Source organism: Balaenoptera musculus, chromosome 12 (assembly GCF_009873245.2).
Source record: "Balaenoptera musculus isolate JJ_BM4_2016_0621 chromosome 12, mBalMus1.pri.v3, whole genome shotgun sequence".
Lineage (NCBI taxonomy): Eukaryota > Metazoa > Chordata > Mammalia > Artiodactyla > Balaenopteridae > Balaenoptera > Balaenoptera musculus.
In genome coordinates, this window is record NC_045796.1 from 70,098,692 (window position 1) to 70,112,015 (window position 13,324).

General features: G+C 39.0%; 2 protein-coding genes across 11 annotated transcripts in view; one reads left to right on the forward strand and one right to left on the reverse strand.

The window, feature by feature from the left end:
• ORC3 (origin recognition complex subunit 3) overlaps positions 1-10,945 on the reverse strand; it is a 66,381-nt gene extending 55,436 nt beyond the window's left edge. For 3 of the 7 annotated variants that reach the window (XM_036871485.1, XM_036871482.1, XM_036871484.1), the window contains exons 1-4: positions 10,870-10,944; positions 8,256-8,310; positions 4,147-4,244; positions 2,504-2,648 (exon numbers count right to left, since the gene is read on the reverse strand). In XM_036871485.1, coding sequence (XP_036727380.1) covers positions 2,504-2,648; positions 4,147-4,244; positions 8,256-8,310; positions 10,870-10,893 — 322 coding nt within the window. In that variant the 5' untranslated portion in view covers positions 10,894-10,944. Of the gene's footprint in view, positions 1-2,503; positions 2,649-4,146; positions 4,245-5,062; positions 5,145-8,255; positions 8,311-10,869 lie in introns of all 7 variants that reach the window. The other 4 variants (XM_036871488.1, XM_036871487.1, XM_036871486.1 and 1 more) reach the window with 4 other exon arrangements.
• A 122-nt stretch (positions 10,946-11,067) lies between these two features.
• Positions 11,068-13,324, forward strand: part of RARS2 (arginyl-tRNA synthetase 2, mitochondrial) — an 80,544-nt gene continuing 78,287 nt past the window's right edge. For 2 of the 4 annotated variants that reach the window (XM_036871518.1, XM_036871521.1), the window contains exon 1: positions 11,068-11,142. In XM_036871518.1, coding sequence (XP_036727413.1) covers positions 11,107-11,142 — 36 coding nt within the window. In that variant the 5' untranslated portion in view covers positions 11,068-11,106. Of the gene's footprint in view, positions 11,143-11,197; positions 11,736-13,324 lie in introns of those variants that run through there. The other 2 variants (XM_036871524.1, XM_036871522.1) reach the window with 1 other exon arrangement.

Below are 13,324 nucleotides of genomic sequence, written 5' to 3' on the forward strand. Positions count from 1 at the left end.
ATCATTCAAAAACAAGGGCCTTACTGTGACCCTGACTTAACAACTGAGGAGAATCTAATCATTAATATCAATTCTATTAATGATCTTAGTAGTAAATACAAAAGGTAAGTGTATACTAGGGGAAGAGTCTAAAAACAAATTAAAACTTTAAGTCCTTTAAGTATTTACTGAATCCCTGGTTCTCATTTCCACAAACCAGTTTTAGTGCTCTGCATGCAGGTATCAGAGTTGAGTGGAAATTTCCCCACTACTTTGGAAAAAATTCTATTCACTGATACCTTCCCTAATGTCACAGTCTGTGACTTCTAGAAAGTGCTTTGGTGCTTAGAAACTGCTTTGGTGCCAGCGGCAGACATCTTGAAACTGCTTGAGACTTGGTACTATAAAACTTCAACTGCTTGGAATATCGTATTTTAACGCATATATGTGGAACCTAGAAAAATGGGACAGATGAACCGGTTTGCAGGGCAGAAATAAGAGACACAGATGTAGAGAACAAACATATGGACACCAAGGGGAGAAAGTGGTGGGGAGGGGGTGGTGGTGTGATGAATTGGGAGATTGGGATTGACATATATACACTAATATGTATAAAATGGATAACTAATAAGAACCTGCTGTATAAAAAAATAAAATAAAATTCAAATATTCAACAACAAAAAAAAACTTCAAGTGCTTGGAAGGAAAAGAAAAGGTTCAGAATCATCCAGACCACCAGTAAGCAAATTTCTTTTCTAGGAGACAAATAAAAATGTACGCCGGCTATTTTAAAATGGACATATATACCTTTTTGAAAACAGAAAATGTGTAACTGTGTAACTGTATAAGTATTCTTTGAGTACAGATATCAAAATGGTATTTAGCATGCATTACGGTCTAGGAATGTGATACTGTACTGCATCACTGAACAAATTTGGGAGTTTAATAAAACACTGGCTTCTCCACAGGAAGATCAGCTCGGTGCTTTGTGACCACCTAGAGGGGTGGGATGGGGAGGGTGGGAGGGAGGGAGATGCAAGAGGGAAGAGAAATGGGAACATATTGTATATGTATAACTGATTCACTTTGTTATAAAGCAGAAGCTAACACACCATTGTAAGGCAATTATACTTCAATAAAGATGTTTAAAAAAAAAAAAAACACTGGCTTCTCTTGTCTTTCACTGACAGACTTTATTAGCTATTTAACACTATGTTCCTTAAAACAATTTGTCTATTGAAAACAAGATAATCAACAATGTCTTCAACTGGAAAAATGTTCTCCTCAGACCACTGACTTTGAAACTTATGATTTCCATTAGCTTCTTTTCTCCTTATGACAGCAGGCAGAGAAGGGATTTAAACAGTTATCTCACAACAATCCTCCCTCTTGACTGTGTTTCCCCCACTCTACTTCCAATTGCTGTAACCTGGCGGGAGAGAAACAAAGCACCCAACAGTACAAGCCAGCCATCACTGGGCCTCAGTTTCTCATCCATAAATGGAAGGGATTTGAAATTAAGTGGCAGGCTGCACTGAAAGGCTGGTCCACAGCATTATAAAAATCATTCCCTGGAGTCTTGTTACTCAGAGGGATCCTGGGATTGGCAATATGGGCATTACCTGGAAGCCTGTTAGAAATGCAGTTTCCAGCCCCACCCTAGACCTATTAACGAAAATCTGTGTTTACTAAGATCCCCTGGAGGTTACCTGTAGGTATCATTAAGGTTTGAGAAGTATTGCCCTGAATATCAGGAGTAAGATTTAGGTAATGAACAGTATTAGAGGCAGTATTAAACAACAGAATTAATTTCTTATCTCAGAGCTCACTAGTATAAAAACCTTGAATAAACAACAAATTGGAAATACAATGAAGAGTATGTTTGGAATCCAAATAAATCCAACTTTCCTTTCAGAAGGAATGAAAATTTGCTAATATTCCAAAGAAATTTTTTCCATTATCGTGCAATCCAGATGTTTGATTAAAATGGGATATTAATGATGGATACTTAAGTACCTAAAAAGTTTACAATCTGCAATCTGAAAGCAACTTATATATAGTTCATCCAAACCCCCTTCACACCATTAATATTAATACAACATTACAAAACAATCCAAGATTGAAAAAATAAGCACAGGGAAATAAATTAAGGTCATAGAGTAATTTCATTGAAGATATGATAAAGTATAAAAATCGTATCTATCAACATACTGGTAGTTTCTTTATTACTGAATTCAAATCTCAGATTCAAATAACTAAGGAAGAAAGAGTAACACAACTATATTTCCCCTTCATTTTTCTGACAAAAAAGTGAGGAGGGTACTAACTAACCCTAGATCAATTTCTTTTAATTTACAGATGTATGGTCAGTATAAGGAAATTTTATTGGTTTTGGAAGTATGCAAACTTTAATTGGTTTAATTCTGTAAATGAAAAAGACAAAACAAGTTTATCAGAACAGGTGATTCCCACTATTCTCAACAACAAAACCACTATTACAAAAAACAAACACACACATATGTACCTAGAACAAGAGCAGCAGTTGGAATTTCTCTGAGTTTTATTTGACAGCCCCAGTCTCTTGAATTCTTCTGGAACCCAGAATGAGACTTCTGCAGAAATTCAATTAGACTGTCAAACAGGTTTTTATTTAATTCCTCTTGTAGCCGCTACAAAAAAACCACAAAACTTTATGAATTATTTTTAGCAGTAATCTGATACATCTTTCCAAGTTTGGGAAAGAAAACTGTCATGATTTCAATTCCAAAGATCACATGTAAAATAATTATAAGATAGATGAAATTAAAAATTGTTTTTCCTTAAATCTCCAGTGAACAGTGCTTTGAATTCCCTCCTTAAAGAATCTCATTTATTCATTCAACAAACACTTACTAACCACCTTATAAATGAAAGAGTCTCTTCCCTAAAAAAAGTGAAAAAATTGAGCTAGAACACTTAGAATTAAATTGAAATACATTGCACAGAGTGCTATGATAATATAGGAACAAAGAGTAGGATCATCCACCTTAAGCTGAGCAGGTGATATATTTGAGCAAAAGAATTAGAGCAAGTGATGCAGGAGGTGATGGTGGACGAAAGAAAGTTAAGAAGGAATGGGGAATGGAGGAGGCAATCAAGGAAGAAAGCACAAAACACCTGGGGAACCACAGATATAGCTAAGAATAAGAACATGAGAAGTGGCCAGGAATGAGGCTGGACAAATACTCAAGGGACTATACCAAGGAAATATATATTTGATGTTAAAGGGTTTAGATTTTGTACTGTGGGGAGAACCATTAAAGGGATTTGGAGCAGAGGCATGATTAAATCAAGGTTAAGAGGGTTCATCTGGCAGCACTGTGAAGACCAGATTAGAGGGGACTGGAGGGGCTGTACTGGTAGTGGGGCTGGAAAACCCCTGTAGCCTGGATCTGCCTGATGGGATGTGGCCAATGGTGGCATAGGGACTAATGACAGACCAGAAGGGTGTGACATCAGAGGCAGGGACATCAGTTAAGAGGAGACTATGACAATCTATTATGACCATTTAGGTTTCCTAAACTAGAAATCACAAACCCAAATTGCTTCAAGCTTTCCAAGGAATACATGAAGGAGCAAAGCCACCAGGTGTAAAGCAGTAGAGAGTGGTGGGAAGCAGAAACAAACTGGAAAGTGCGTAACACTCCAAAGGCATTAAAAGACAGGAAACACAATCCTGTGTTGGTCGAACAAAACAAGTTCCCTCAAAATGTTGGCCCTACATCTACAAATCTGCTACAGTGGAGAAACTTTTCAGGGCTGAAATATAAAGAACATGGTAACTGAATATGAGGATGAGGGAATGAAGTGGTTTACAAATAGCTTGATTTCTTACTTGTGTAACTGAATGGATAATTAAAGGAGTGCCACCATTTGAAAGCTGTGAGGACATGTAAAGGGCCTGTGCATTAGCAGCGATAATTATAAACATATGTTGCAATACCTGAAGCTATGCTTAATACTTGAAACATAAGGGTTTGTTTTTTTTTTTAGGGTATACAGATTACGCTTAACCAAGATTACATATATTTCATCAACACTCTTATAAATTGGTAGAAAGGAAAATGGGAAGGAATATTAGATTTATGATATTAAAGAAATGTTAAGCTATTAAAAAAAAGTATTCACCTCAGTTTCAGATTTCATCTGCTGCCATATCAACTGGTAAGTTTCAAAGCGAAGCTTACTGTCCTCAGAGTCATTTTTCCCTTTATTAAAATAGTCCTCTAAAAACACAGAAGGAAATAAGTCAGTTTCTTTTTTACATAATAATAGTTAGAAAATCTCTGTGCAAAGTAAGTGATGGGGTTGAATTTTTTTTACAAGTATCAAAAATATATATATTTGGGGATAGGTAACATTCAATATCCTTTATATTTAATTTTATTTATATATCTTATATTTTTACTATATTAATGGTATCTGTAAGTTTGAAAATCTTTTTAATTTTTTGATTGTATTTCTATCATTTACTTTTGAACTTCTAACAGTTTTTATTTAATGGTTTTGGTTTGAGGTATATACATTTAATATTAACGTATTTTCATTATTTGCTCTTATGCTAAGGCTCTGTATACTTTGCTTCACATATTTGCTTTTAACTCTCCTTTCTTAAATGATTCTTATTACTACTATTCTTATTCTTTGTTTAGCTGAAATAGTTTAGTGCAGCCTTTTATTTAGTCTGTATTTTATATCATTCTTGAATGGCTTCCTCTAAATGATTAGCCATTTATCAACACACTATTGCAATGGTTTTCAAACTTTTTAAACCATGATCCGTATTAAGGAACACATTTTACATCGTAATCCAATACACATGAATCTAAGAAAAACAAAAACAGAAACCCCATAAAACAATACTTCTCATTATCATGTGACAGCAAATGTTTTCTCTTCTGTTTTTTAAAACTATCAAGATCCACTAAACTGATTTCATGACTCACACTTGGGTTATAACTTTCAGTTTGAAAGAGGTGCACTTATTGAATAACCCACCCTTTCTCCCACCCATGTCAGATGCCCTTATTGTCTGAATACTTACATATGCACTTGAAACTGTTTTTGAACTTCTTTTGTTCTACTGAATCCAGTTCTACTCCCATGGCAGTCCTGAACTCCTGTAACTGTTAGAGCTTTGAAGTGCATTCTAACATCAAACAGATCCAGAGCTTCCTCCCAGCTCCACCAAACATTTTTCTCTTTCAAAAAAATTTAAGGGCTTCCCTGATGGCACAGCAGTTAAGAATCCGCCTGCCAATGCAGGGGACATAGGTTCGAGCCCTGGTCCGGGAAGATCCCACATGCCGCAGAGCAACTAAGCCCATGCACCACAGCTGAGCCCGCGCTCTAGAGCCTGCGAGCCACAACTGCTGAGCCCGCGTGCCACAACTACTGAAGCCCACGCGCCTAGAGCCTGTGCTCCGCAACAAGAGGAGCCACTGCAATGAGAAGCCCGCGCACCACAACAAAGAGTAGCCCCCGCTCGCTGCAACTAGAGAAAGCCCGTGCGCAGCAGCGAAGACCCAACACAGCCCTAAATAAATAAATTAATTAATTAATTAAAAAAAAAAAATTTAAGACATTCTGCCAAATTAATTTTGTCACTTCTCAAAATTAATTACCCTGGTGTTTGACTGGATAAAATAAAATCTGTAGATTGATTTGGGGAGAAATGACATTTTTAAATACGTTTCAAAAAATTCACATCCCAAAACACTACAGTTCTCTTTTTTTAATCAAATAGTTTACATGCCTTATAGTTTTCTACTTTCCTTCATATTTTTTGTTGTTTACTGCTAGGTATTTTATTGCAACAGCTAGAACTTTCATGGTATTAAATCATAATTGTGAAAGTACACATTTTTTCCTGATTTCATTGAGATGCTGCTAGTATCCTCCCAACAAGTTTTGTTAACTTATAGTTTGGAACAGAAATTCTCTTCCATGTTAAGGAACTTTCTTTCTAATTGTCATTGACTCACAAATCTTAATAAATTATAGCTGAAATTCAATACAAAAAGTTCTAAGCAAAAACTTCCCTTGTATTATGAGAAACAGTATTAGGTAGTGGCTAGACCTTAGGCTCTGGGATCAGACAGCTTGGTTTCAAATCCCAGCTCTGCCACCTGCTAGCACTATCACTGAGAAAGTTCTTTCTACATCTGAATATCCTGATATACTTTAATGGAGATAATAATACTACTTTCTTCATAGCTTAACACATATAAAGTGCTTAAAATTGTCTGGCACATAAAAAACACTCAATAAATGTTAGTGCTTTTATTAGTTATAATGACATTGCTCATGATATCAGATGTCATTTCATGCTATGTATCCTTCATGGATAACAAGGGAACAAGTCTTGAATTTTTCTCTGAAAATGAACTATTTCTAGTTAAGTTTAGCAATCTCCAACATTAAAGAAATACGTTGATAAGTCAATCACTTAAAAACAAAATAATTTATCATGTAGCTCTTCTTCGTTCACTATTTCCAAGTCCATCACTGTCACTTTTTATTTGGGGAGGTGAGGAGGGCAAGGAATATAGAAAGCTTCAGGTTTTTTTGAGACTAAATCTATGAGTGTAAAGTTCAACACCACTGTTTATTCTCCTGTTAATGAGAAACTGCATGCTTATTTTAAGTCATACTTTCTACCCTCTATTGCCCTCAATATGGACCATTATTTTATTATTTGCTCCCTGAGCACAGGTACTTTACCTAGCTGGTCTCAAACTGAAGAATTAACACCTTAAAGGTCTACATCATGAGATGATTTAGAAAAATCCAATTCTATATATTGGAGCTGTTTATTTCCTTAGTCAAACAATAGTATAGTCCAGTTTTTCTTTTTTAATTCAAAATTTAAAAATGAGTGTGAATGAATATGCTTAATTGCACATCATAATTTTTCCATCCGAATTAATCTTCACAGTGCTGAATAGTGAGTGTAAATACTCAACATGCCTGAGAGGAGCTTTTAAAAAATACCAACACCTGGGCCCATTCCCAAAGATACTGATTCAGTTGGTCTGGGCTGCAGTTTGGGCATTCGTGTTCTTAAGAAACTCTCCAAGTTGAAATCGGAATAAGGACGATGGATTGTCCCACTGTCAGTTTGCTGGTTGTGATACTGTACTATAGTCATGCAATACATTACCACTGGGGATAACTGGGTGAGGGTTCAAGGGAACTCTCTACACTCTTTCTTACAACTGCATGTGAATCTACAATTACATCAAAAAAAAAAAAAAAAAACAACAGTTTTTTTTTTTAAAAGTTCCCCAAGTGATTCTAATCTGCAGGCCCCATTGAGAACCAGTACAATAAACATTTTCTGACTGATAATAACATCTTGATTTGTTTGAAGTAGTCAAGTCTTCTTAACTTGATCACTAAACAGATATCTGGAGATAAGTAAAGAACGTGAAGACAATATTTTTTATAAATAATTTAATTTTATTGCAGTATAACTTACAAATAATAAAATATGCCCATTTTAACAGTTTGATATGTCCTAACAAAGGTATACATGCACATAACCATCCTCTGTCCAGAGAACATTCCCATCACTCCAAAAGTCCCTCTTGGGACTTCCCTGGTGGTCCAGTGGTAAAGAATCTGCCTTCCAATGCAGGGGACACTGGTTCAATCCCTGGTCGGGGAACTAAGATTCCCACATGCCACGGAGCAACTAAGCCCACGCGCCACAACTACTGAGCCTGCACACCTCAATGAGAGAGCCCGCGTGCCACAAACTACAGAGCCCACACACTCCGGAGCCCACGCGCCACAACTAGAGAGAAAACCCACACGCCACAACTAGAGAGAAGCCCGTGCGCCACAATGAAGATCTCGCACACCAAAGATCCCGCATGCCTCAACTAAGATCCAACGCAGCCAAAAAACAAAAGGTCCCTCTGCCCTTCTGCAGTCAATACTCCCTACCTCATCCCAAGAAATCACTGAGATTTTTAAGACAATCTCTTTTAAAGAATGGTGACATACCCTTTGAAGGAAATTTCGAATTGCCTTTTGATGGTACATTTGGATTCCCTTTTAGATTAGAGCCCTGGGGAGTGCCCCTTATCGCTTTGTCCTATGCCTTGGAACATAACTGCTATAACAACATGGTAAGTAAAGCAAGCTTAGACAGGAGAATTACTAATTCAGTAAGAGGTTAGTTCAAGACTTGGGGGAGGAAAACTAACAAATCTGATATTAAGACATCTTACCTATTGGCACAGAGATCTTTCTCTTCTTGAAGTTTGGCTTAAACACAAAACAACCCTATAAAAAAGAAAGAGAGAAAAAAAGCATAAAGTCAAAGCAGCCAAGAAGCAGACATATCTGATTAACCTAGTATTTTATGGATAAGCAGATTTTTTTCTTTTTAAGGCATTTCTTTAAAGTGCTAAGAAATCATCTTTCTTCAACCTGAATTACAGAAGGAAAATTCTCAAACAACAAGGGGACTAACCACTTCTTTCTCCTCCTTCCCATGGGAAGCTCATCTTTGATTTTGCTCTTTGGGACCTAATCTAAGAGACAGACAAAGAAAATAAAAGCTGATGAAATTTAAACCCAGAAAGGTTCCATTTTTATGAAACCTAGTGAAGAAAGAACATTAGTACTATACATTAAATGAAAATCAAGATGATTAAAAATACTGATGCCCTCTCATCTCAAAAGAAGTATTTATTATTAAATTAAATTCCAAGTATCTAGAACCTTGACAGGACACAGACAGTTCTGGCTACTGACTCACCTTACATACCTTTCTTCATCAGATAAATTCTTATTCATTTGTCCATTAAAGTTCAACTCAAATTCACCTGCTTTGGGAAACCTTCTCTAATTCTCTAGTCAGAATTATTCTTTCCCCTAATATCTCACAGTACTTGAATATCTTTATTTCGCGTTGTTTTAAGTCACTCTTACTATGTATGATAGTTATTTATGGAGCTGTCTCCCCAAGTAGTTGTTTTATATATATATATATATATACACATATTATATTTTATCATCTTTTTTGTGTGTGTGTGGCACATGCGGGATATTAGTTGCCCGACCAGGGATCGAACCCGTGCCCCCTGCAGTGGAAGCGTGGAGTCTTAACCACTGGACCACCAGGGAAGTCCCTCCCCAAGTAGCTTGTAAGCACCTTCAGAGTACAGACCGCATTTAATTCATAATTGTTTCCCCAACGTTTAGGATAGTGTTAACACATACATTAGGCAATCAGTATACATAATGGACCAATGCTTGCCAAATAATTTTTCTGGTAATTTCCTAACTACATTTAGTCTCATGTTATTATTTGATTAGTGATACACAGGCCGTAAGCTGCTGGCCCCACATTTGTTCTACCAATTCTAAAGCCATACATCGTGGACAGCTTCTTAGATTCCCATTTCTATGGAAAATGAAAGAATGAAAGAAATATAGCTAGAAAAAGTCATCTCAGGATAGACCTAAAGACTGCTGTACAAATATAAACTGGCCATTTGGATTACAGGGTCCAAAATAAGAATTGTGCCTTACATTCTTGTATCTGCAACTAATGGAACTATTTAAAACACACAAATTTTTTAAGAAAAATCATTTGGTGCCATGACAAGCTTGTCACTGCCTCCTTTCTATAGCCACCTGTAATTCAGGAGCAGGAAAAGGAGCTATGAAGGAGTGAGACATGAAGAGTGCTGGGAATGGATCCCGATGTATGGCAGCAGGAGTAATATCGTTATCCACTTTTCACTACTGATCAAGTGATGGTGTTGGAGATGGAAGAAATTAGGAGGAGAACCAAGAGCCAAAAAATATGACAAGGAAAGTTTAGACAGGGGAAAAAAAAGGAAGCTGACAGTTCCATGAACCAATGAAATAATCCTTAAAGATTCTTATTTATTTAAGGTCTCCATCATCATCTCAATACAAGCATTTCTGTTGTCATAAATGTTTTCCTGAAAAAAACAAAAACAAAAAAACAAACCTCTCACAATTCTGCAAGGTACACAAAAATAAGAAAGGCTTATGCAACAAAAAGGATTAAGGGACAGACCACTGAAAACCTATGGAACTTTATAACCAGGACAAAACAAAAACAGTACCAACCCTCATAAAAAATACTAGCAGTTAAGCTCTTCTGGCATTTGCACCTAACATCACAGTCGGTCAGTCTTCAATACGCTTAAATCCTATGGCTCGTAGTTCCTCCTGGATATGTAGTCTTGGAAGGCACTGAGTCTCATCATTTTATTTTAATGTAATTTTAATCAAAATTAAAACTAAACCCATGGTAGAGCCTTCTTCATTAATTTACTGTTTCAACACCGGGACAAATGTCTTTGCAACTTATCTGCATTCTCAGCTTTATCAGATAGCTTAACTTTCAGGGGCTTCCGGCCGTACTCCTAATATTACTAAAGGTCTTACTTTACTTGGTCTGTAACAGCACTGTCTAATAGAATTTTCGGTAATGATGGAAATATCTGTGTTTATTTTGTTTACCACTTGTATCTCGGTACCTAACAGAGCCTTTGGCTCACAATAAATATACATGAGAAGGAAAAAGGAGGGGAGACTGGGACACATCCTCGGGGCATCCGACCTCCACAAACCAGAACTTAAAGTTCCTCCGAGGCAGAAAGAACACTAAGGCAGATCGGCGTTTTCGCTCCCCAAGCAAAGCTGGCCTCCACTGGACGTGGAGCCAAGACGCCTCAGCTCGGCCCGCCATCTCCTCCCCTCGAGCCGGTACAACGAGGTCTACGTAACCTCCGCTTCATCCCTTCTTCACAAGGGAATGAGGCAGCTGTGGAGTCCCAGTGGGCGCCCGCCCCCACATACCTTGGACACCGAAGAGGTGGCCATGGTCCTCACCACCTGCGAAATTCCAGCTGCACCCGGGATTTCCCGCGCTCCCTCGCGGCAACGGGGCAGAGGTTAGTTGTGGGCCACGCGGCTCTTTGATTGGCTGGCAGCACCTTCCGGGGCGGGCTTCCGGCGCGCGGAGGCGGGGCGTGCAGAGGAGGGCGGGGCGAAGCTCAACACCATCCAGCTGGGACCGGCTTCGTGGAGACAGACATGGCGTGCGGCTTCCGCAGGTCTATCGCCTGTCAGGTACGGGCCCGGGAACTGGCATAAAGAGGGCCCCCGCCCCCCGAACTCCGCTACGGGCCAGTCCCCAGTCATCGGGAGGGCGGGTTCCGCGGATACCCTGTTTTTGTTTCTGCTGCCTCCTTCCCCCTTTTTGGAGCTGCTTGAGCCGCCGAGGCAAACCCAGTCGGGAGTCGAGCTTGCGGCCCAGATCAGTTTCTTAGGGTGAAAAGTAAACCTTGAGAGGCACATGTTGCTTCTCTCACGGCTTACCGCCTGGCAGCTCAGTGTGCTTTACCTGGGTGGCAAGTCAGTGGGCCATGCATGATTAGACCCTTTAGAAATTAGTGCTCCATACGCTTAGTGAAGTTGATGATGGATCTGAATTTTCATTTGAAAGGATCTAGTTTAAAAACTGGTCATTTCTCTTCCAGTCATTTTCGCTGCCTGTTCTAGCATTATTTTTGGTAACTCCAAAGATAACATGAGACCCTGTTTTTCTTGATTCTGAGGCATATTGTTACCGGAGAACTGGGTTTGCCTCTTGGTGAGCATGGGGGCAAAAGACACAACCAAACCAAAGACCTGGAGAAGGAAGGATTTATTACTTGCAGCGAGTAAGGAGAAGGGGAGGGGACGGGCGAGGGGGGATATTTCCCGAAGCAGTATCTCCCCAGGTGGCAAAATTGGGGAAGTTTTAAGCTCGAGGTATGTGCATATTCATGAAGGGGCTTGAGCAGAGGTGAATTCAATATAGAATTGGGGCAGGGGTTGAGAGTACAGGCTTTAGTAGAAGTCACCTGGGTCAGAAAAGATCAACATCTCATTCCCTAGGTTCTGACCAGACTGGGTTCTTAGCTACTAGTTACCATCCTCCACCTGGGTTGGGGCCTTAGTTCCAGTAGAAGAACTCCAAGATACAGTATATTGTTATGTGTATCCCCTGAGGGGGAACTAGGATTCCGCTTTTTCGCTGCTCTGTTGTTTTACTGCTTTTCCTTTGTTTCTGTCTGCCCTCACTTTTCTGATGAGTAACTTTGAATCTGCCCTTTGGAACTCGGGGAAGGTCTAGGGGGCTAAGCCTTTTTCCTACAAATAAGAAACAAGGAAACAGAAAGTCTTTTGTACCTGGGAGGGCCCCGCAGGGTCCTGCTCGGTTTCAGTTCCCCCTTTTCTTTGATACTCCTCCTCAGTCTTGAGGCGAACAGGTGTTAGACAAGAAAGGGAATAACGTTTTGGATAGAGAGGTTAATCATAAACTTGGCAGAGGGACTCGGTTTCAGTATTTGAACAGCTCTGTAATGAGGATGGGAATAAAACACTGGAACATTAGATTTCATCAGAAATAATTTTTAAAACGCATCCGCCAACTATGCAGTTTTTCAACAAAACTTTCTGTTGTAGTTTTGACAAACCCATTTCCTTTTAATGGACACATTAGTGGACGTACTTTGTCTGGCATATAATATATATTTCATTTAGTTCATTTTTACAGTATTTCTGGAAATCCCTCTGTCTTGACTTTATGCTTGGAGATGTACTGTTGCCGAAATATCGGCTTCCCTGTGCGCCGACACCGAACAGAAATACGGAGACAGATTTTGGGGGAAGAGAGAGATGGCTTTATTTTTCTGCCGGGCAGAAGGGAAAACACAGCAGGCTAGCGCCTCAAGAACTTTGTCCCCCTCTCCTTCGGGAATCGGAGAAGATTTTATATGTGGGGCTCGCAGCAGTCCGGGGTGTAAGATTAGGATCAAAGTAGTCAAGGTCCTGCATTCTTCTTCCTGCATTATTTCAAAATAGTCACAGCTGGCATCAGGCAGCCCCGTAATTGGGTCCGTTTGTCTGTGGGTTATCGGCCTGTGACCTCTTTTCTGAAATGCAAATGCTACAAGGGTGATTTGCTACAAGGGAGTCCAGGATGTAATTCACATAGTGTTAAAGAGTAATGGGTTAGCTTTGTGAAGTACAAATCTAGTTACAGACACTACAGATTAGTAACAGTTAAAAAAAAAAAAAAAAAAAACTAGGAATGATTAACTCTTTCAGGCCAGGTTATGTTTCTTCTCTAGCCTGTTCACTGTTCCCTTTATTTTCCTTGTTCTCAGGAGAGGGAAAACTTCATTTCTACTTTTGCTGCAACAGTACTGCCCTGTCCAGTGCCAGCTTCCCAAGTATCACCAATGGACCATTTGATAAGAAAAAG